General features: G+C 27.9%; 1 protein-coding gene and 1 pseudogene across 2 annotated transcripts; both read left to right on the top strand.

The window, feature by feature from the left end:
• Positions 1 to 4,735: 4,735 nt before the first annotated feature.
• Positions 4,736 to 7,505, top strand: LOC132947931 (E3 ubiquitin-protein ligase RNF185-like). Of its 2 annotated transcripts, XM_061018188.1 has the most exons (5): positions 4,736 to 5,391; positions 5,462 to 5,574; positions 6,549 to 6,674; positions 7,041 to 7,092; positions 7,173 to 7,505. In XM_061018188.1, the coding sequence occupies exons 2-5, from the start codon at positions 5,465 to 5,467 to the stop codon at positions 7,299 to 7,301; spliced, it is 417 nt and encodes a 138-aa protein (XP_060874171.1). In that variant the 5' UTR covers positions 4,736 to 5,391; positions 5,462 to 5,464; the 3' UTR covers positions 7,302 to 7,505. The 2 variants fall into 2 exon arrangements, with proteins under 2 accessions (XP_060874171.1, XP_060874172.1); XM_061018189.1 differs by having other exon boundaries at positions 4,736 to 5,574.
• An 11,738-nt stretch (positions 7,506 to 19,243) lies between these two features.
• On the top strand, positions 19,244 to 19,643 carry LOC132946363 (uncharacterized; annotated as a pseudogene).
• Positions 19,644 to 21,197: the final 1,554 nt, after the last annotated feature.

Here is a 21,197-nt window from a genome sequence, read left to right as displayed (position 1 = left end):
TTATTTTATTGTAATTAAAAAACGAATGACTGTAGATACTTGAAAATTTCACTGAATGTTTATATTAGCATTTTCTATACACCATAAAATGTTGAAAATATTTTGACTCTTTTTAAGCTGTTTACGGACATTGTCAGTTTTCAATTTTTTTAGTTTTTTTTTTTCTATAAATATCAATAAATTTTTATTGTTTGGTAAAAAAGCGTGAAAATTTAATATAAGGCTCCTGATATATCGTTCTAATAGCAGTTGAAAAATATTAAAAATACATAGGCACAGTTTTTTTTTATAAGGATTTAAAGTTCGAATTGTATCAAAATATATCAACTTTAAAATTTAATAATTATTTTGTAGTATGGATTGAAAATTTAAAACAAGGCTCCACGTAAATAGGTTATATATAAATTACTTTATTCACAATAATATCATCAAATATACTTGGTAAAATCATAGGCTGACTGACCGTTTTCGCTCAGAATCGTTTTTCTTATACAATGATATTATATCATTGAATTCAAATTTAACACCACCCATTACAGTGACCCACTTGTAACCTACTGTACAGCACAGCGACATCCACTTATCCACCTTTTTTTAATAATAATTTTTACCTACTACATTTTTTACTAATAATTTTTTTTAAAAAATAGAATGATTTTCAAAATTTGAAAAAACTAAAAAGAACAACATTTTTGAGAAACTTGTCCAACAACCTCCTCGTGGTGTTTCTTGGGTTAGGCTAATAGGCTGAATATTTGACTAAATATTGAAAATAATATATAATGGCCAGGGAATCAACTCGCACATACCACTTAATGACCCGGGAAATCAACTCGTACGTACCTCTTAATGACCTGGGAATCAACTCAACGGTATCACTGTATCAGTGCAGGTAAACAGGTACCCGGGAATCAACTCGTAAGCACTCCGCAGTAGTTGGGTCCTTGTTTTTCCAGGTACTACACTAATAAGTTTAGTTCGGTGCCGGACTTTTTAAGGTAGGTATTATATACTAGGTGGGTTCCATATGTTTTCGGTGAGTACTACCTAGAGTCTAGACTCTACACTATAATAACATTTTCCTTTCCATTCTGACTTGGAGCTGTTTAGGATATATATAGACTATTACAATTTTGTAAAAATATTTTTTAAAATTCTTTGCCAATAAAAAAAAAAAAATTATTAGAATTTTACAAATTATGATACAATACAAATACCAACAATTAATTTTGTATACATTTTTATCAACACAAAAGAGATTTTGTAAACAATATTTTATTTTTATTTATATTAGGTATTTAGGTACCTATAATATGTATTTTTATATTTGATTTTTAAGATATTTATATTCTTAGTATTGTATACCTATATTTGTATTACATCATAATTCGTTTAATAAAATTCTATTAGGAAATTTGTATTTTTAATTGAAAAGAAACTAAAAATAAGAAATTTAAAAAAAGTATTTTTAACCATGACATTTTTTGTAGTTTTTGTATTATTTTTGACTGTCTCAAATTATAGATTTGTGGGTTTTACATATTATTATACGATATTATATTATATTTTTTATAGAATCACAAACTTAAAATGTATTTAATATTTAGGTATTATTGTTTAATAATCTTACAATTCATATTTTAAAGTACTCTGACACCCATTATCGTACCCATATAATAATTATTTATAAACTGAATTTTATTATAGTATAAATACATTTTATTGGTCATTTTAGAGTCTAAGCGAAATAATGAACGTATTGATTTAACAATGATGTGGGTTTTAATTTTATTTTTTGTGTCTGTGTAGACGATAAGAACCTAGTTGATATAATGTTTCAATTATTTTTAACTTCAGTATCTTTTCCGGTTAGAAAGTGAGTCTAGTTGGTGCTTGGAGAGGTCAACATTTTTAGACAAAATTGATTTTGGTTTTTCGTGTAACTCTTACAAAAATTAGTGTAAAATTTCCTAGGTATACTTAATTTAATTTTCAAAACATTTTGACTCGTTTTGAGATGTTAACGTTTTTCAATGTTTTAGTTTTTTCCTATAAATGTCAATAAAATATTATTCATTGGGTCATAAAGCTTGATAATTTAATATAATGCTCTTGATATTTTGTATTAAGCATTTAAAGTTTAAATATTGACGAAAAACATCAAATTGAATATATACAAACTATTTATCTAGTAGTTAAATACTTATAAAATCTTCATTTTTATAGCTGCGTGTTAAAAAAAGAAGGTTCTACGTAAGTAGTTAATTCTGTATCCAAAAAATGTAAAAAATAGCATATAAACACAGTTTTTTTTCAATTAAATTTTTTTTTTTTACTATTTTAAGATAAATAAAAATTGTTTCATTATAGTAAACTGTCCTCTTAACTTGATTAACTTACAAAAATAAATTAAATTTTCAGTTTTTATCATTTATGACACTAATAATATAGCTATATACATACTAATAATTTATCATATTTTATTTTAATATATTATACCTATTATTTTATTTTAAAACTTCAAGAATCTATTTAATTTGAAAATTCCTGTTTGATTCCGGACTTAGACTAAATAAATATTTCGATCCGTTCCTCTGATGGTAACCTGTCAACTTGGCTTAACCCGTTTCGGTGAATCGTTTTCCGCCCGTTCCCGTCCCAGACTTTAGTTTTTGACGTAATTACTTCAAGGGTAAATATAAATTTATTAAATTAACCTATCTAAAGTATCTACCTAAATAAATAATACTTTAAAAAGGACGAACCTATATGAAAATTAATTTAAATAAGATTCTTATTTAACCACCACCACCCCCCCCCCCCTCTATTATCTTGGTCTGGATCCGCTCCTGGTATCATTGGCCTTCCTTTAAATTTAAAAATCTGAAAATTTAGTTAAATATTATATATATGAAACTCTTATTTCACCTAACATACCAATACATTTATCTTCAAAGTAGTCCACAATTGGTTTTATAGATTCAAGTAAATAGTCAACAAGTTCGTCAAATGTTTTGACTAAACTCTGAAGTGGCACAAAAGCCAATACCGCCAACATTTAACTATTTTATCTGCAAATTAAACATCTGTTAAGTATATTGTCTGATGTCTGTAAACGTTTTTTTTTTAATTTTATGCCACAGACATCGGGAGAAACGTGGAAAAACACGCAGTTATTTGACAAGAATAAACCGATGCAAATGCATTAATAGGCTACTAATTCTAAATCTAACACGATATTTAAATTTGTTGAATTACCGGTTAAAATGTATTCAAACAGGAAAAACATCTAAAATGTATATAAGTATATATTATAATTTTTAATTTTTTTAAATTAATTACAAAACATTACTTAGTATTAAGTATATGCTACTTCAGTCATCCATGTCATTAATGTAAATACACCCACCACCAGCAAATTGTTTCCTATTTCTGCATGTTTGATGTACAATTACTTCATCGCGTATAAACTGACATAGATAGTGCACGAAGTCCAGTCATTAATTCTATAATATTATAAATCTTTCATAATCCTGTATAATCACGAAGAAGAAATTAAGATCCATCAGATAAATAGATTTATATTGTTCTGGTATAGACGTATAGTTAAATATAATTAATATCAATATATTTTTATAGTTTTCAATTCACGTTATAATAATATAGGCTTTATTTCGAGGAAAACAATCAATAATAGGGTTTCAAAATTCAAGTTAAATTATATGGCTCCATGGACCAGGGACCTGTTATGCGTGTGTAAAGTTTTGCTGCCCCCTGCAGTTAAAAATAATTGGTGTACATAAAAATAAGTAGATGAGCCCGTCACTATTTGAAACCCCACAATTTGATCACCGATTATTATAAATTATCATGATACTATATTCAATTTATATGAATATAATAATATTTTATTTTTATTAATTTCGTGGTATAAATAGGCATTAGCTTAAAATTAATCTAAATATTTTAATAAAATAATTTCAGTAAAGTTTATCTGTAATGTTACATGCATTTGTTGGACGAACAAAAACAACTCACAATTATCGGGGATCGAAATTTTCAATTTATTTTTGATAAATTCTAAACGTCTTAAATGATATAGTGGGTGTATGTAATTTTCACCAAAAACCAAACAACAAAAATATATATATATATATTATAATATGTTCATATATTATTTTTATATATTTATTGAAATATATCAGCTGGCAAATTTCAACAGTTGAAGTTGAAAGTGTGGCGCAGATTATATATTCCATTTCGTTTTCTGTCGTGGCGCAAATCACCAAAACTAATTTTCATATGTGGCTTAAAATACATGTTATATTTTTATACTTTGGAGCAAATTACATAGGCACTTAAATGTACCTATTGGTGGCGCTAATTCCAAGTAATAAAATTGGCACAAAATACCATATCCCGATATAGTAACATAATTTTAAGCAGGTAGGTATCTTAAATTAGGAACCATCATTTGCAACGACCCGGCAGGGCACTTGTCAATTTGAATCGGTGTCGTTTTCGCGCCCAGTGCGTATAACAACCGGTCTGCGGGGTAGTTCTGATCTTTTCAGAATGGCCGGGTAGACGGACGAAAACGCGTCAAAATAGCGGACCTACCCTTGTGATTACCAGCACTGGCACACCTGTTCGTCGGTGGTTACCACCACCGGTTGGAGCGTGGATGGCGTGCGATAGTTTTTTACATCAGCAGTAGCCAGGGTGTTCAAACGTTCTCGCTCATTGGGTATGCTGGAAATTGTCTATTGTCCTACTGGTCATTTGTTGAACTGCTAACGCGTGTAAAGGTTACTTCTGCTCCGCTGCCACCAAACCACGTTGTCCAAAGGCCGTCGATCACGTTTCATTAAGTATTTTCGTCGTCGCGTCGTAGTTATTTGTACGGCAAAAGGAAGGTTTCTTTTGAGCAGACGATGCGTCCTCGTTCATCGAGGAACTCCACGTCATCTAACTTGACTCCGCTACTACCTAGTCAATCACCGGTTTCGTTCATCTTCGTGCGCTGCTCAGTGTGCCGGGCATATTTTACGGTATTTAATTTCTACGGAATACTTGGGCTCATTCTAGGCAGTGTTCATTTACCGCGACGTGAGTGTCACCGTTGCCGTCGCTGACTCGTGCCCACGCACTTGTTGCTGCCCCTTTTGGGCACCCGTGTCGGCCATTTTTGTGTACGGTGGGACTATTAGACCCGACGACCGTGTAACGCCGTCGCCGTACCTTCATAATATTATATATACGGGGTGCTTGCCGAGCAATAAATACCGCAAATCGTCGAGTGTCGACCTTAATGCAGGAGATAATCAAAACCAAATTTATAACATTGTGTAGACACGTCAATTATTTGCCGAAATCTATTTTATTTTGTATGTAAGTACCTATTAAATCGTCCTAATTTTACAATTTTATTTTAATCTAATGTTAATAATGTCTCTTTTAGAACATGGTAGGACATCGCGTCATCATGCGTATATGTATTGTTTGTAACACTCCTATTCCCTCGAATACTTCAATGGAGCAGGTTATCGCCGAATGTAGAAGTGCCAACTGCAAGTTAGTATAATTTTTGCCATATAAAAATTTTAGTGCCAAATTAGCAAGGAATAAGCTTACATATAGTTGCGTGTTACCTATATATACATATTATGTAAACGTTTTATTTGTATTATTAGTTGTTGCTGATATAATACAATCTCTCTTATGAAAATATTTTTTTTCACCTTTTGCTCCCACTTATATGGGGTCGGGCACCTTTGCCCTACACTTGCATGTGGCTCTGTCCCCCATATCTCCTTTATTCACACCAGCTATTATTGTGTCATTCTCTATTTTCCTTTAGGTATACATTTTTTCTATGATAGAATACAAACTAATAGTTTTAATAATAGTGTTTTAAATTTGGTTACCTTATAATAATAAATAATTTTAATGTATACCTTTAAAGTTTAAAAAAAAATTTATTATTATTGGTCTGGGAAACTAGAAGTGTGGTCGTCACGTGCCTAACGGCTGTTTTTTATGAAGATCTGCAGGTGTTTTCTATCCAAATATATTTTACTAATATAAGGCTGTTTAACGAAGAACTTTAAGTAATGCTATTGATAAAATGATAAGCACGACCCGTGCGTCTTTGAAATTATTTTACGTGGAAAATTAATTGGATAAACTCTGACAAAAAATAACCGCTGAGCTCGAGGAGATCACACTTCTAGTTTCGTTGCCCCGATTATGGGTATTTATAAATCATAATTAATTTAGATTGTTATTTCATATTTTTTATCTAAAATACAATTTAGGTACCTACTAATTTTATAGTAAGTTTAATAAATAAAAGTAAAAGTACCTATTTTATTATGCTAAACAAATCCAATTAATTTAGTATTTATGTATTATTATAAAATAGATTAATTAATGCTACCTATATCTATCGAATTATTAATAATTATTAATTATTACTTAGTATTTTATTATTTAATATAATGTTGGTAATAATATTTACTTTAAATGTAATTTTTTTAATTTCATAGTCAGCCATGTGTTCATAGATGGTTAGAAAGTCAAAATCAAAATTTGTGCCAGGCCTGTATATCCGTAATTGGCAGAAACAGATTTGCACCAAATTTTGGATCTGCAAATACTATTGATGACAACAGGTAAATATAAATTAATTTGTTTTTTTTTTAATTAATTAATATTTATTATAATAATGACATTGAGAATTTAATAAATAAATACAACTTATTATAATAGAACACAATGAATAAATTGTTATTTTGAAATTTAATTTCATAAAATATCTCTCTTATTAATCATTACATTAATCATACCGCTTAACATTATTAATTAACTATACTGTAAAAATAATATTTTATTGTTGAAACTTTCATTAAATAATTTTAAGTCATTATTTAGATAACACCTACAATTTATTCACAGTAGTCTATTTCAATGTCAATTTGTAACAGCTTTAGGTTAAATTAAGTGTACTATATTATTAAATATACATTTTTTTGCTTTAGAAATGATGTGCCACCTGCTGATAGAAGAACAGAAGCATCTGGTGGTTTTACTGTAAGTTATAAATTTATATTATAATTTTTATTTCTCATATTCATAAGGAACTGATTTTAATTCTCCACAATTTCTTTCAGGATTTCATATGTACCTTGGGCTTGTATTGGACTTATATTATAATATTTATTATTATCCTAGCGATATTATGTGCCATGGTCTTAATCAGTAGCAAATGGGGTAGACTCCGGGAACGGAAAATTTTATAATTATAAAGTACTTAATTTCATTTAGTTTTGAATTTTCCATTAAAATTATTAAATAAAATACCTCATATAGTATATTTTAATCATAAATACAGTGTTTTTTGCTATAGTTAATACTTAATATATTGCGTTATGAAATGCTAATGCATCAATAATAGTAAAAAATACATATTACATTATGTAATGACAAAAAAAAAAAAATTCACCGAAGTCTTAAGATATTTTTTATTTAGAATTACATAGAATCAGTTCTACATTATTTTCTTAATGTAATACAATTAGTATTAACATTATTTATATTAACTATTATTGTATATTTTAATTAACCATACAGTTTTTTTTCATTTTAGTAAATATATTGTTATGAAATGTAAATAAATCAATAGTAATAAAAATAATACATAGCATATATTAAAGTTTCAAAAAAAAAAAAAAAAAATCTAACCTAGTTTTAAGATATTTTTATTTAGAATTATATACGTATAATTCTGTATTATTTTATTAATATTACTTGTATCTATCTATAGGTACCTATTAAAATTATTTATATTACTATTATATATTTTTATCATAAATAGAATTTTTTTCCGTTATAGTTAGTATATTGTTTCAATATTACGTTATGAATTAATGTTAATGAATCAATAACAAAAAAAAAAATATACATATTATATAACAAATAGTTTAAAAAAAAAAAAAAAAGTAACTAGTTTTAAGATATTTTTTATTTCGAATTATGCACAGTAAAATCTATATTATTATTTTATTAATATAACTTGTACTAAAATTATTTATGCTACAATAGTATATTTTAATTATAAATAGAGTTTTTTTTCGTAGTAGTTAATTATATATCATTTTGATATTGCGTTATTAAATATTAATGAATCAATAATAATAATAATAATATGTATATTATATAGGGTGTAACAGGAAGGCCTGCCAAATAAAATAACTTTTGTGTTAATCAGTTAAAATTATTTTTTATATATAATTTATTGATACTATTTTATGTAGTTTATTTTTTGAAATCTCATTATTTTTGTTAAATAAAGTTAACTTTAAGTAGGTGGGTACTTGTTATAATGTGACTAAGCTAAATGATTTTACAATCAATCCAAATGTTTCTTAATACGAGATTTTTACAAATTGGTTATTTTGAATTTTTCAAAAAGAATTAAATTCAGATTTTAAATTTAATTTTCAGTATTAAAAAAAAAAAAATGTTATATTATTCATGTAGCTCAAATGTCAATATTTTTTAATTTTTTAACTGTTTAATTTTCAGTTCTCCCTGTTAATCCTGTATCACCTAGGTAAAAAAAAAAAAAAAAATCGTAACTTAGTTTTAAGATATTTTTATCTTTAATTATATACAGATAATTCTATATTATTTTATTAATATTACTTGTATCTAGGTACTTATCTATTATATATTTTTATAATAAATAGTTTTTTTTTGTTACAGCAGTATATTATTTTAATATTACGCTATGAAATGTTAATGAATCAATAAAAAAAAATTTATTCTATATAACAAATAGTTAAAAAAAAAAAAAAAAAAAAAAAGTAACTAGTTTTAAGATATTTTTTATTTCGAATTATGCACAGTAAAATCTATATTATTATTTTATTAATATAACTTGTACTAAAATTATTTATGCCACAATAGTATATTTTAATCATAAATAGGGTTTTTTTTCGTAGTAGTTAATTATATATCATTTTGATATTGCGTTATTAAATATTAATGAATCAATAATAATAATAAAAATATGTATATTATATAGGGTGGTGTAACAGGAAGGCCTGACAAATAAAATAACTTTTGTGTTAATCAGTTAAAATTATTTTTTATATATAATTTATTGATACTATTTTATGTAGTTTATTTTTTGAAATCATTATTTTTGTTAAATAAAGTTAACTTTAAGTAGGTAGGTACTTGTTATAATGTGACTAAGCTAAATGATTTTACAATCAATCCAAATGTTACTTAATACGAGATTTTTACAAATTGGTTATTTTGAATTTTTCAAAAAGGATTAAATTCAGATTTTAAATTTAATTTTCAGTATTAAAAAAAAAAAATTTTATATTATTCATGTAGCTCAAACGTCAATATTTTTTTATTTTTTAACTGTTTAATTTTCTGTTCTCCCTGTTAATCCTGTATCACCTAGGTAAAAAAAAAAAAATCGTAACTTAGTTTTAAGATATTTTTATCTAAAATTATATACAGATAATTCTATATTAATTTATTAGTGTTACTTGTATCTATAGGTACTTATCCAATATATATTATTATAATAAATAGTTTTTTTTTGTTAGAGTAGTATATTATTTTAATATTACGCTATGAAATGTTAATGAATCAATAAAAAAAATATATATTATATTACAAATAGTTTAAAAAGAAAAAAAAATGTAACTAGTTTTAAGATATTTTTTATTTAGAATTGTGTACAGTTAATTCTGTATTATTTTATTAATATAACTAAATAAAAATATGTATATTATATAGGGTGTAACAGAAAGGCCTGACAAATAAAATAACTTGTTTTAATCAGTATTTAAAATTTTTATTTTTCTTGATATTTATTGATACTATTTTATTTAGTTTTTTTTTTGAAATCTCATTATTTTTGGTAAATTTAAAGTATAGTGACATAAAAAATTTTGACCACTTGACTAATTTAAATGTTTTTTCAATCAATTCAAATTTTTCTAAATACGAGATTTTTACAAATTAGATATTTTGAATTTTTCAAAAAGAATAAAATTCAGATTTTAAATTTCATTTTCAGTATCAAAAAAAAAAATCTTATATTATTCAATATTCGTGTAGCTGAAATGTCAATACTTTAAAATTTTTTTTGTCAGTTCTCCCTGTTCATCCTGTATAACCTTAGTAAAAAAAAAAAAAAAAAAATGCAATTAGTTTTAAGACATTTGTAAAAACATGGGTTTTATTTCGGTGAGCATTGTCGAATCATCTTGTTTAATGGCTGGGCATTTTATAAATTGGCGGTTAATTGTAAGCAAATTGTTTAAAAAATTAATATCAGCCTAAATCACTTAGGTATTTTATATATTTCTTAGAAATTTTAGTATAAAACCTATACTAATTTAGGCTTAGTATTAAAATCATATTATTATTTTTTTTTTTTATTATTATTAAGCCGATACTATATTTAAAATTATTTAAATCTTAACTAAAATAGTTTTTTTTATAATATTGCAATTATTTTTATATCTACCTAATAAATACAAATCAAACATTTCAGTTTTAAATAACTCATATATAGACATATATATTATACTAATAACACAATAAAATAAATGTCAACAAGAATTACAAAATACTTTGTTTTTAATACACAAACATTTTAACTTTAGTACATATATGTTTTTGGGCTAAATACAACTTTTTATTTCTAGTCAGATTTTGCGTGGCATATTTTGCGAGACAGTTTCACTTACAATCAAACAAAAAGACGAAATTAATGTTATATCTATTATATTATAGTCGACACTCAATAATTTGACGTTGGTGGGACTTTGGTGAAAAATTTTGAATTACCGAGTGTTTGAATTGCTGAGTTATTCGAAATATCAAGAGGGCAAAACACATAAGAATTACTGAGTTATGAAAAAAAATATCGTACCTATGGGCTACGATAATAATTCGATAGTTACTGGAAATAATAAGCTAAATTTATACACAATTTTAAGGTAAATAGGGGCCATAATCATAGTCGATGCCTAAGAATCAGTAGGCCATTACTTAAGCTATACTTATGACTCAATGAGATACATAAATGAGAATTTGGCTTGAGAAAAGAAAAAGTATTAAGCTTACCTGCTTGTTTTTTGAAGGTTGGCCGAGAACTACCTTAAACATTACTTTTAGTTATTATCACAAATGTTTTATTTTTTAAATTATTAAAATTAGTTTAAGCAATACTTATTCTTAAGCATCAACTATGAATACGGCGCTTAGTAATTATAAAATTATAAGAAATACATTTTAGTGAATATACTTCGAATTACTGAGTGTTGCGGCTAGTTTTCCCTAAAATGTTACTACGAATTAAATGCATTTTAAGTTTTTTTTTTTTTTATTCGAATTGCTGCGAGATTTTTTAAGGATCGAGTAATTACTTCGAATTACTGAAAGGTTCCAACTAACAAAGGTTTGGGTTATCAAGAGTCGACTGTAATATATTATAAAAATGTTGGTATATTCGTTTGTTAGCTATAGAGACTCAAAAACTACTCGACTGTTTTCAATAAAAGTTATATCAGTAGATTCCTTGAGACTTTGTGTCTTAAGCTTATTTTTTCAATCCCAATATAGGTACCTAACTAAAGGGCAGCTCATACATGCATTTTTCTCAGCTTCCAAAAAAAAAGAGTATATTTTTTATTTTATTTATTTGATTGCCATTGGTCACATATTATATTACTATTATAATAATTTGTAGATATATATAACATATCCAATTTTTTTTAAATACAATTATCAAAACATGTCTTTGACACGGCCATCGCCACACAGGCAGCTATATAATTTACCTAGGTTGACTCTAGAAACCGATGATGAATATGATTACGTTACAATAGCTGCAACCTTATATTGATATATTTTTTTTAAATCATAATTTTAAAAACATATAATTTATGTTTTTCCGCGCAGTTGCCTTATAATTTATAAGTTATAAATCAACTGAACTGAATTATTTTTTTTTTTGGTACCTTGTACGCGTACATTATTTAAGCTCTTGTCCATTGCATGTTTATTGTTGAATAGTTACAGATCGCAATGCTAGCTTTTCAGATTTTACTTAATTTGCAAATTTGAAACATTTTTTTTTTGACCGACAGTGAACTATGATCTATTACATACCATTTACTCATCTTAAACTTCCATTATTGCAGGTACTCGCTGCAGTTGATGCAAACCATAATTTGTAATTTACAATTAATACTACTACCAGTAATATCTTATAAATTATAATGCTTTGGTACTTTATATAATTAAATATAATCTTAATTTTAAAACTGAATAAGTTCATAGTACTAGACAAATATTTAATATCAAAGTACCAGCCATACAAATACAAAAAATTACACTTCTGCTTGGTACTAAAGTGGCGTAATTAAGGAATTGGTTCTGGGATGGGATATAAGTTCTTATAATCATAGGCTACGACCCCCACATCCCCCCTTGTGCGTTAACATTCATAGACCATAATATTATATTAATTTATTACTGTAAATGAAATGAGGTAAATGGTTTAATAATGGTTTTCAAAGATAATAAATAAACAATTAAATTAAATCAAATGTATGATTCAGTTAGAAAAAAATCATCATAATTAATAGGTAACATTTTAAAATTTTAAGGTTATTTTTTATTTTTAGAGAATTTAGGAGTTCAGAGATATTTTTTAAATTTAAAACTTTATTTTAAGATTTTACATGGTTTTTATATGAATTGAACAAACTTATATAACTATGAGCAGGTAAATAAATATATATGATTTAAACCTACATAAAAATATAATTACGTATGAATATAATTGTTTTTCTAGAAACAAGTCAAAAACGATCAATTCTGTCTGTAAAACTTTTTTACCATCCTTTAAAATGTATATTGGTTAGGTATAACGAATTTTTATTAGAATTTGTAACGTATTATTTAGAATTGTTAGGGCATTTTTGGGGTTTTTTTCTATGGCATTATAATCCCAGGTGTTATTATTGTGTAATTTACAGATTTATAACAAATGCATAAGATTATTGCACCTATTACCTACTTATTATATTAATTGGATGATTTTAGTAATAAGTGATACATTTAGTTTTATTGCCATAATATTTATACTGTATTCTTTAACTACACGATTTTTACATAATATTACATTATATTATAATAAAAACAAAGAAAAATAATATGCATTTATTTATACTGACATTTTAGTTAGGTACGTGAGAGATGTGTTTTGTAATCATATTACAATATTAAAATTACTATTTAATAAATGTATATTTAAAATTGTGAACTCACGGGTCTCTACACGAACATGTTCAATGGTGCAATAATTATCTTAAAGAATAAAAAAAAACTTTTTTTTTTTTAAATCAATCTTATGCGTTATGCGACAATTGACAAATGTTTTCTTGTATACAAATTGATCACCCTTCGATAAACTCCTAGGTGAGTCTTCGATACTTGTTTCCATACAATATCCCAATGAGTTTTGTTCCAAATTTGGTAAATTGTAGATAAATTAATTTTTTAAGTTCAGGCCAATGATCTTCAAGACTTGAAAGTTGAAACAAATTGATTAATTCATTTTTTAATTAGTATATTGTATTTTACTTACGGTGGAATATATGCCGGTATAAGTAGATAATTGTGTTTACAAAAAATTAATTATAATAAATACATTAGATATAATTATGCTTTCAAAAACATTCAAAACTACAAGCACTTAAATATGTCAAAGTTAATAAGTCCAAAGATGCAGAAATACGAAGAAAAAAATTTACGTAGTATCTACGTACCTACTACCTAAGTACTAAACGTTTGAAGAGACACTCGCTCAGATTGATTTTCTCTCTCTCTAAATTTAAGTATATTTTATTTTAAATTACTTAGTGCTTGGTACATTATGCGTTTATTGTATATGCTATACATATCTAGAAAACCATGACATAATTTACGTATAAGATGTCTATTAGAGTATTACCATGATTTGTGGAGAGACTGCAGGGGATTGCGATTTTTAACAAGTGGATTACACGGTGAGAGTCGAGAGGCGGTTGTAAAATAATTTAGCTTCTTCATGAACGGTTTTCAATTTGAGATCGAAATGAATTGTATGATTATTGGTGATTATAGGCACCCACCCATATGATGCTATTGTTATAATTATTGGTTGGGCAATAATTCATTTTTTAAACGCCAAATATTTTGGGAATTTATTTTATTGTCATGCGTAGTATGTAACGTATGACGACTAACCTATACTGCCGTCGAAAAGAGACTATCTAGACTCAAAGGAGACTCACCCCACCCATTTTGTACGTAAGGCTAATATATCATATAGAGACGACAGCCCTATACATATACTTTGGTTTCGGATAAAAGTCTAACAAAAATAAAATAAAATGTATTCCCACTAAAAGATGAAAGAATATGAAAACAATATAGGCGTAATATTAAAGAAAATGTTTTTCAAAGTGTCGTTCACTTCAACTTTTCAATGGAGAAGGTAGGTATTATAGTAGGTACCAGCTATTCCATGCGTTATCCCTGCTGCAGGTAAAAAATATCAAACAGAATTGAATAAACAAGAAAAAAAGAATATAATGTCATTATATTCATCAAGAAGCGTCGTACATTTTTTTTTTATTACGTCTAAATGTACCAACATAGTACCCACCTGTATTAATGTTGGGGAATATTATTCTCTTTATTTTCTTGAACGTAGGTAATTTACTCCGTGGATTCAAATGGATGAAGTAAAATCTTTATTAAGCTCGTATTTTACAACTGTTTGAACACAAAAACAACTTAGTTATATTAAATGTTGTATAAATTATGAAAGCAGTGTCTTGGAAAAAAAAAATAGCGAATCTCTTATTGTAGTTAATTTAATAAAAATTGTGAAACAAGTGTTCCATTCAATCTGCAACCTAGGCAACTGTATATTATAGTAGGTATTTGTTATTTAAATTTTATTTTTTTTTTTAAATGTTTATTAAAATATGTCTACAATAAACGTTTTTAGTTTCTATAATGTATAATTATTTAGCTTTAGAATACATTTTTTTTTTGGCATTAATAGTTATTATTTTCTGAGTTTTTTTTTAACGAAAAATATATTATCTAGATTGCTCTAGGTTTGCCTACATTTTTTTTTCAAAAGATTTTCCAAATGTTATGGTTTTAAGAACGTCTGAATGGGTACAAAGATCTACCTATTTGTTTAAAACCAGTTGAACAGCGATTTCTATATTATAATCATATAATCATATTTGGTCTTATTTTGTGCACTTAACACTTTATCACCGACACGATACTGTACGGTACCTATGTCCTATACGTATTATGATTAGAACACTTCTCCAATATTACTATCAATATAAAATTATGGTTTACTGAAAATAGTTCTAGATTTTTGTTGAAAATTATTACTTGCCTGATTTTATTAAAGACTAACGGGAATTATAAAAATAGTCCGTTTGAAGTGAACAATGTAGTGACAATTACCAGATATTTTGTTTACCATTACGCTGTGATCCGAATAAAATAATAATTAAATTACATTTTAAGTAAAACTCAGGTAAACTACGAAGAAACTATAAATACAATAAGCTATTCAATATGACGTATTTAAACGACGAAAAATTATTTCTGAAATATTTGGTTAATGTTGATAAAACTTGTTATTTTGTATATTATATATTATAATAAATGTGTACTATTCATAGTTGAACATTACTTATATAGTTATGTTATATTATGCTGATTAGTTTTTTTTTAAATTTCATTTTCATTTTATTTAATCACTGAGCAATGACTTTTATACAATTTCTATGCCTATAATATGGCTATATCTACATTTATATACGTTTGCTCGTTTATTATATTTGTAACCATGTTGATATTATTTTTATTATGATTCATCTTTTTTTCCCCTTATGTTTGCTGAAATATTATTACTATTCACGTCAAAGAAAAAATATTCCTTCCATTATAAAAAGTAAACGGATGTTAAAAAGTAAAAGATGAATATTTGCATAAGAAATAAATTCCAGAAAAATTCCAACTCAATTTTTAAATGTGATTGATTCCAAAGGTTATTAAATTCTATTCATGTTTCTTATATATTTTAGATTTATAGTTAAATGAAAATATTAGACATGCGAACAGTTTTTAATTTTACTATTATGGTTATATTTTTAATTATTTTCAAACATTTACGATAAGACGAACAAGTCAGAATAAAATGAATTTGTTCATCATATATAAATATAAAAACCTATATTTTATTTGAAAGTTAATAAGTACCTAACTATAATTTAAATTGAAGACTAACACAAATACATAATACAATTTAATTGCTCATTTCGTTGACATTGCTTAAGTTAATTTTAATACAAATAAGTTAGGAATACTATATTTAAGGTCGATAAAAATTTACAAGTTTAAATAAAAATTCATCTCAATATTATGATACTGTTATAGTGTATATGATGTATATCGTAGATACAAAAACTGGGGAAGTAGCTCTGCTGTACCTAGGTACTTCGTGGCTATAGTCATCGTTAGTCGTTAGGAAGTAGGTCACTATAATATTATAATTGGTGTGTTAAATTTGACCTATTGCATACGAGTGCAGGTATGAAAGTTTAGAGTTTCATAATAAGAATAACTTTTCGTTTTTCACGGCGCTTGCCTTTATTTTTAAGGGTATTTTATATTCTATTTTAATATTTTATTAGTTTCATATTAATACGGAAAGTTGACTTATTTTTTGCCAAAAATTGCGGATGTGTTTCATAAAATGCTATTATAATATTATTATTATATCATATTATATTATTTTTCTACTGTACAGTATAGAACATTGTAAATAGGTTCGTTTCAAGTCCATACGAATAATATTTTTTTAGTTGTAAAATATTTGTATTGGCATTTTCTAGACGTAATGTTTTAAAATATTTTTTGTATTTTTTGTCGGTCAAAAACCTTAAAAATATAAACAATAAGGTTCCTCAAAAGTTGTTATTGTACCAATTACATTTTTAAAATATAGAAAATATACGGAAATGTATTTAAGAAATACTAAGACTAATAATTTCAAACTATTTATGTCAAGAACCTATAATCACGCTGTTTTATGGTACGTCAGTATTGACTTATGATAAGCTATGACAACAAAAATATATAACAATGTGATGTTACGCATAATTATAAAGTTATATTGACAATTATTTATACTACAAATACAATTATTTATTCGGTTGTGCACGTCTGTAAATTTTGCAATCAGTTTTTCTATCCCACTCTATTAAGAAATCCTGTGAACGCCACTGAATCGGCAGCTATAATAATAACAGTATTATGTATAATATAACGCAATTTTATTGTAATACAATATTATTATACTACGGCGGTGTCTTATTTATTACTTTGTTATTTAATAAATATTTATTTTCTATATTTAATATTATGATATATTTTTTTTGCCTTAAAATATTTTTATTTCATAATTGATAACCTGCGTGAGTACCACTTTCTATTGAGGAACTATTATTAATTTTAACACAATAATAATAATATGCTAAAAATTAGTTTTTAAATAAATCACCGTGCAGTTAATCACCGTACCACGTCTTGTATACCGTAAATCGTATTTTATATTAAAAACAATGTTCTTAATTATTTAAATTAACTATTATTTATTTTTTTCTTACATTTACTTTAATTTCATATAAGTATATACCTACCTATATATTATTTTATATATGAATACTGGGCTCAACTGAGAAGACTCATGTTGGAGCCAAAAATGGTGTATTAGAAGTTAAAATGTTTTCATCCTAATTTATTATTTAATACCCGTCTACGATAATCTCCATTATAGGACAATTTGAAAAACCGTATAATAAATATTCTGTAAATTGGTCATCAAATTACAGGAAAATAATTTTGTTAGATATAAACCATTATTATAATATTATAATTTATAACAATAATAACAACTTTAATGCAGGTCCAATGAGACAAAACATTACAAATTCTTTACAATCTCTAAATATGGTTGTGGAAATATGAAACAAAATTACAGTATGTATTGACTGGAGTATTGTAGATATATAAAGAGGAAAATACACCAAAACGAAGTCGTATTGAGCCAAATCGTTTAAGTTTTTATAGTTGTACCTAGTTAAAAACTAATGAAGATAGATACATATAGTGATACATTTGTTTTATAAGCACTTAAAGTTAAAATGTTGACAAAATTCAACAAAGAAATTTTTTCAAATTATTTTGTAGTTAAAATTAATAAAATATTAATTTTTTATACTTAGGGATTTCAAAAGTAAAACAAGGTTGCTCATAACTATTTAATACTGTTACCAAAAAATCTAAAAACCATATATACACAATTTTCTTTAATAGATAATTTAATTTTAAATTTGGACGAATTTAAATATTTAAATGGAAAATAACGATTTCAATTATTTATTTGTAATTTAAAAATATTATTTGTGGCTTGAAACTTTTAAAGTATATTATTATATTTTATACATACAATGACATTTTGAGGTGCAATGTTTTCGGAAAAAATTAATAAATTCAACCTACTGTAATACTATCTAATAATAAAATAAAATATAGCAATTATATATCTTGAAATATACTTAGTAAATACTAAATAGTAATACGAGCTGTCATGAATATAATCGTTTTTCGTATACAGTAATATATCATTGAATTCAAATTTAACACACCCATGATCGATTACAGTGACCCACACGGCCACACGATACTTAATGGACAGTAGGACGATACCCACTTGCTCACCTTTTTTAAGTTTGGTTTTTATATAGGCACCTAGAGACACCAACACATTTACTATCAGTGGTTAAAAGGGGAAAACTTAACTAATTTACAATGTATTTTTATTTTTTAATTAGGTGTGTAGGTTTTTTTCAAGTGTATCTATACATAGTATTCTGTATTCGACAGTAATAATTACTCATTAAAATCAAATATATTTTGTATTTTAACTTTTAAGACAATTTTTGAAATTATTTCGCCAATTCCTGATTTACAATCTATTGTTATTGTTTATGTTGTACAATGCATGGACGAATAGGGCAAACTATTGAGTAGAAACGCTGGTTTTGGATATCAGGGAATGTCTGGCTCATGGACATACTGCACAAGGACGACGAGAGGACATTTTTCGGCGGGCTGTCGGACCAGGACGCCGGGCGGCTACCGAGCCACCCCCGCAGGGGTTCTCGTCGGGCCGCGACGACGGCGCGAGGTGCACTACAACAAGCGGCCGATCCAAGCCGACAGTTCTCTGGACGGAGCGAGAGGAGGATGCTCTGGTGCTCGACGGCGATTAATATGGCGTGCAGCGGCGGCAGCAGCAGCCTGCACGGGATCAGGATCCGTCAAGCAGAGGACTAGTCTGGAAATCAGCCTTTGCCGGAGGACCACCACCACGGAAATGCCGCCCGCCACTGCGAAACCGGCCCGAGTGTTCGTTCTGGGGTCCGGCAGGCGGTCGGCTGGGCGGTTCAGACTAGAAAGCTTCCAGCCGCAGATCGAGGTGCGGCCCGTGCGTGCCGGACCCGGTGATGGTGACATGAGGAGGAGGAGGAACTTTTTGACGTGACGATGAAACTGAATGGAGGTAAGAAGTTGACGGAGACGGCAGTTCCAAGAAGTGCGACATGGCTTATTCAAGAATTCCGGCGAGCATATTATTTGGAAGCTCGCCGGTCAATCGTTGGTATGCTGAAATTGTAATTTTACAAAAATTATTAACAATTTTGACGATTTTTCGACATTTTGTTACATGGTATAAGTCGTAACACTATATTAGTTCATAAATATGCTTAAAACTTACGTTATAATATATTATGTTGTCTGTTTGGTAATTGGTAGTATAGGTAATATTTGATTTGTAGTTTGGACATGGGTTAGGCTGATCTATAAATGCTTTTGTTGGATTTTGATGTAATTTATACATTTTATGTGTTGTTTATTTTCGCACTTCTTTTGGAACTGCCACGTCTCTTCTTACCCCGTTCAGTTTCACCGTCACTCCGTTTGTTCCTCCTCAACTTCGACTCTGTTGTCACCATCTCCCGGTCCCGGCACCTGCAACTCTGGCACGCGCACCTCGACATCTGCAGCAGGCTTTCTAGTCTCCCGTTCGCCCGGCCGCTTGCCCGCCCCGACCGTAACAGAACGAACACCGTCCTCGCTCACGGGCGGGCCGGTTTCCCGGACGCGGGCAGCATTTCCATGGCATTATGCCTTCGGCAGTCCTCCGGCGGCGGCTGATCTCCAAACTCGTCCTCGCTGATCCTGATCCTCTTCTGCGGCTGCTGCAAGTGCCACCGCTGCACGCCATATTGTTTTTTATCCATCTCTGCCGTCGAGCTCGCATCCTCCTCCTCCTCCACCGCCGGCCGTTCGGCCGCATATTACGTTGTAGTACACCATACCCTGAGCCGTCACCGTGGCCCAACGAGAACGTGGCCCGGTCACCGCAGAGGAGGCCGACCGCGTTCCCTCGGGATCGGCCCCGTGGCGTCCAGGTCCGACTGCCCGCCGCTAGTCCTCTCTTTGTCCTCGGTGCAGTATGTCTCGTTATTGTATAGGCGCCATTCCAGTCAGGCGCCACTCCAGTTCCTGGACATTCCCCGATGATTCTATTTAACTCAACCAGCGTTTCTCTCTAAGTTCGTCCGGTATTGCTTTGTGAATAATTAATTTTAAAAACTTAAATATAAATAAACAAATCTTGTTACTATGATCCAAGATATTATTATTATTTATAACATTATGGCATTATTTAATATTATATTATTTCGTTTTTAGCATTTAAAACGGAAAAGTTGTTTATTCAATTATAGCCAGATGACTATGTATATTTGTGTATGTATACGATATTAATGTTATACTTGCCTAATAAGTTATAAGTTTTAACTAATATCTGCATATAGTTTATATGATAATGAACAACGGATATAGATTATGAACATAAGCTCAACTAAGGAGGCTGGAGAAGTGAAGTGGCCATGCACTCTCAAAAGTTTACCCATAGCCTCCCTCCCTCCTAAATAAATTAT

Source organism: Metopolophium dirhodum, chromosome 6 (genome assembly GCF_019925205.1).
Source record: "Metopolophium dirhodum isolate CAU chromosome 6, ASM1992520v1, whole genome shotgun sequence".
NCBI classification, from domain to species: Eukaryota; Metazoa; Arthropoda; class Insecta; order Hemiptera; family Aphididae; genus Metopolophium; species Metopolophium dirhodum.
The sequence above is the reverse complement of the archived record's forward strand: the minus strand, read 5'-3'. Positions and strand labels throughout refer to the sequence as shown.

Bases quoted from the DNA above. Each gene is read 5' to 3' on its own strand.
- LOC132947931 (XM_061018188.1), top strand. From the start codon at position 5,465: ATGGTAGGACATCGCGTCATCATGCGTATATGTATTGTTTGTAACACT. The intron at 5,575-6,548 runs GTTAGTATAATT...TTAATTTCATAG, and splicing joins TGTAGAAGTGCCAACTGCAA to TCAGCCATGTGTTCATAGAT. The intron at 7,093-7,172 runs GTAAGTTATAAA...AATTTCTTTCAG, and splicing joins AAGCATCTGGTGGTTTTACT to GATTTCATATGTACCTTGGG.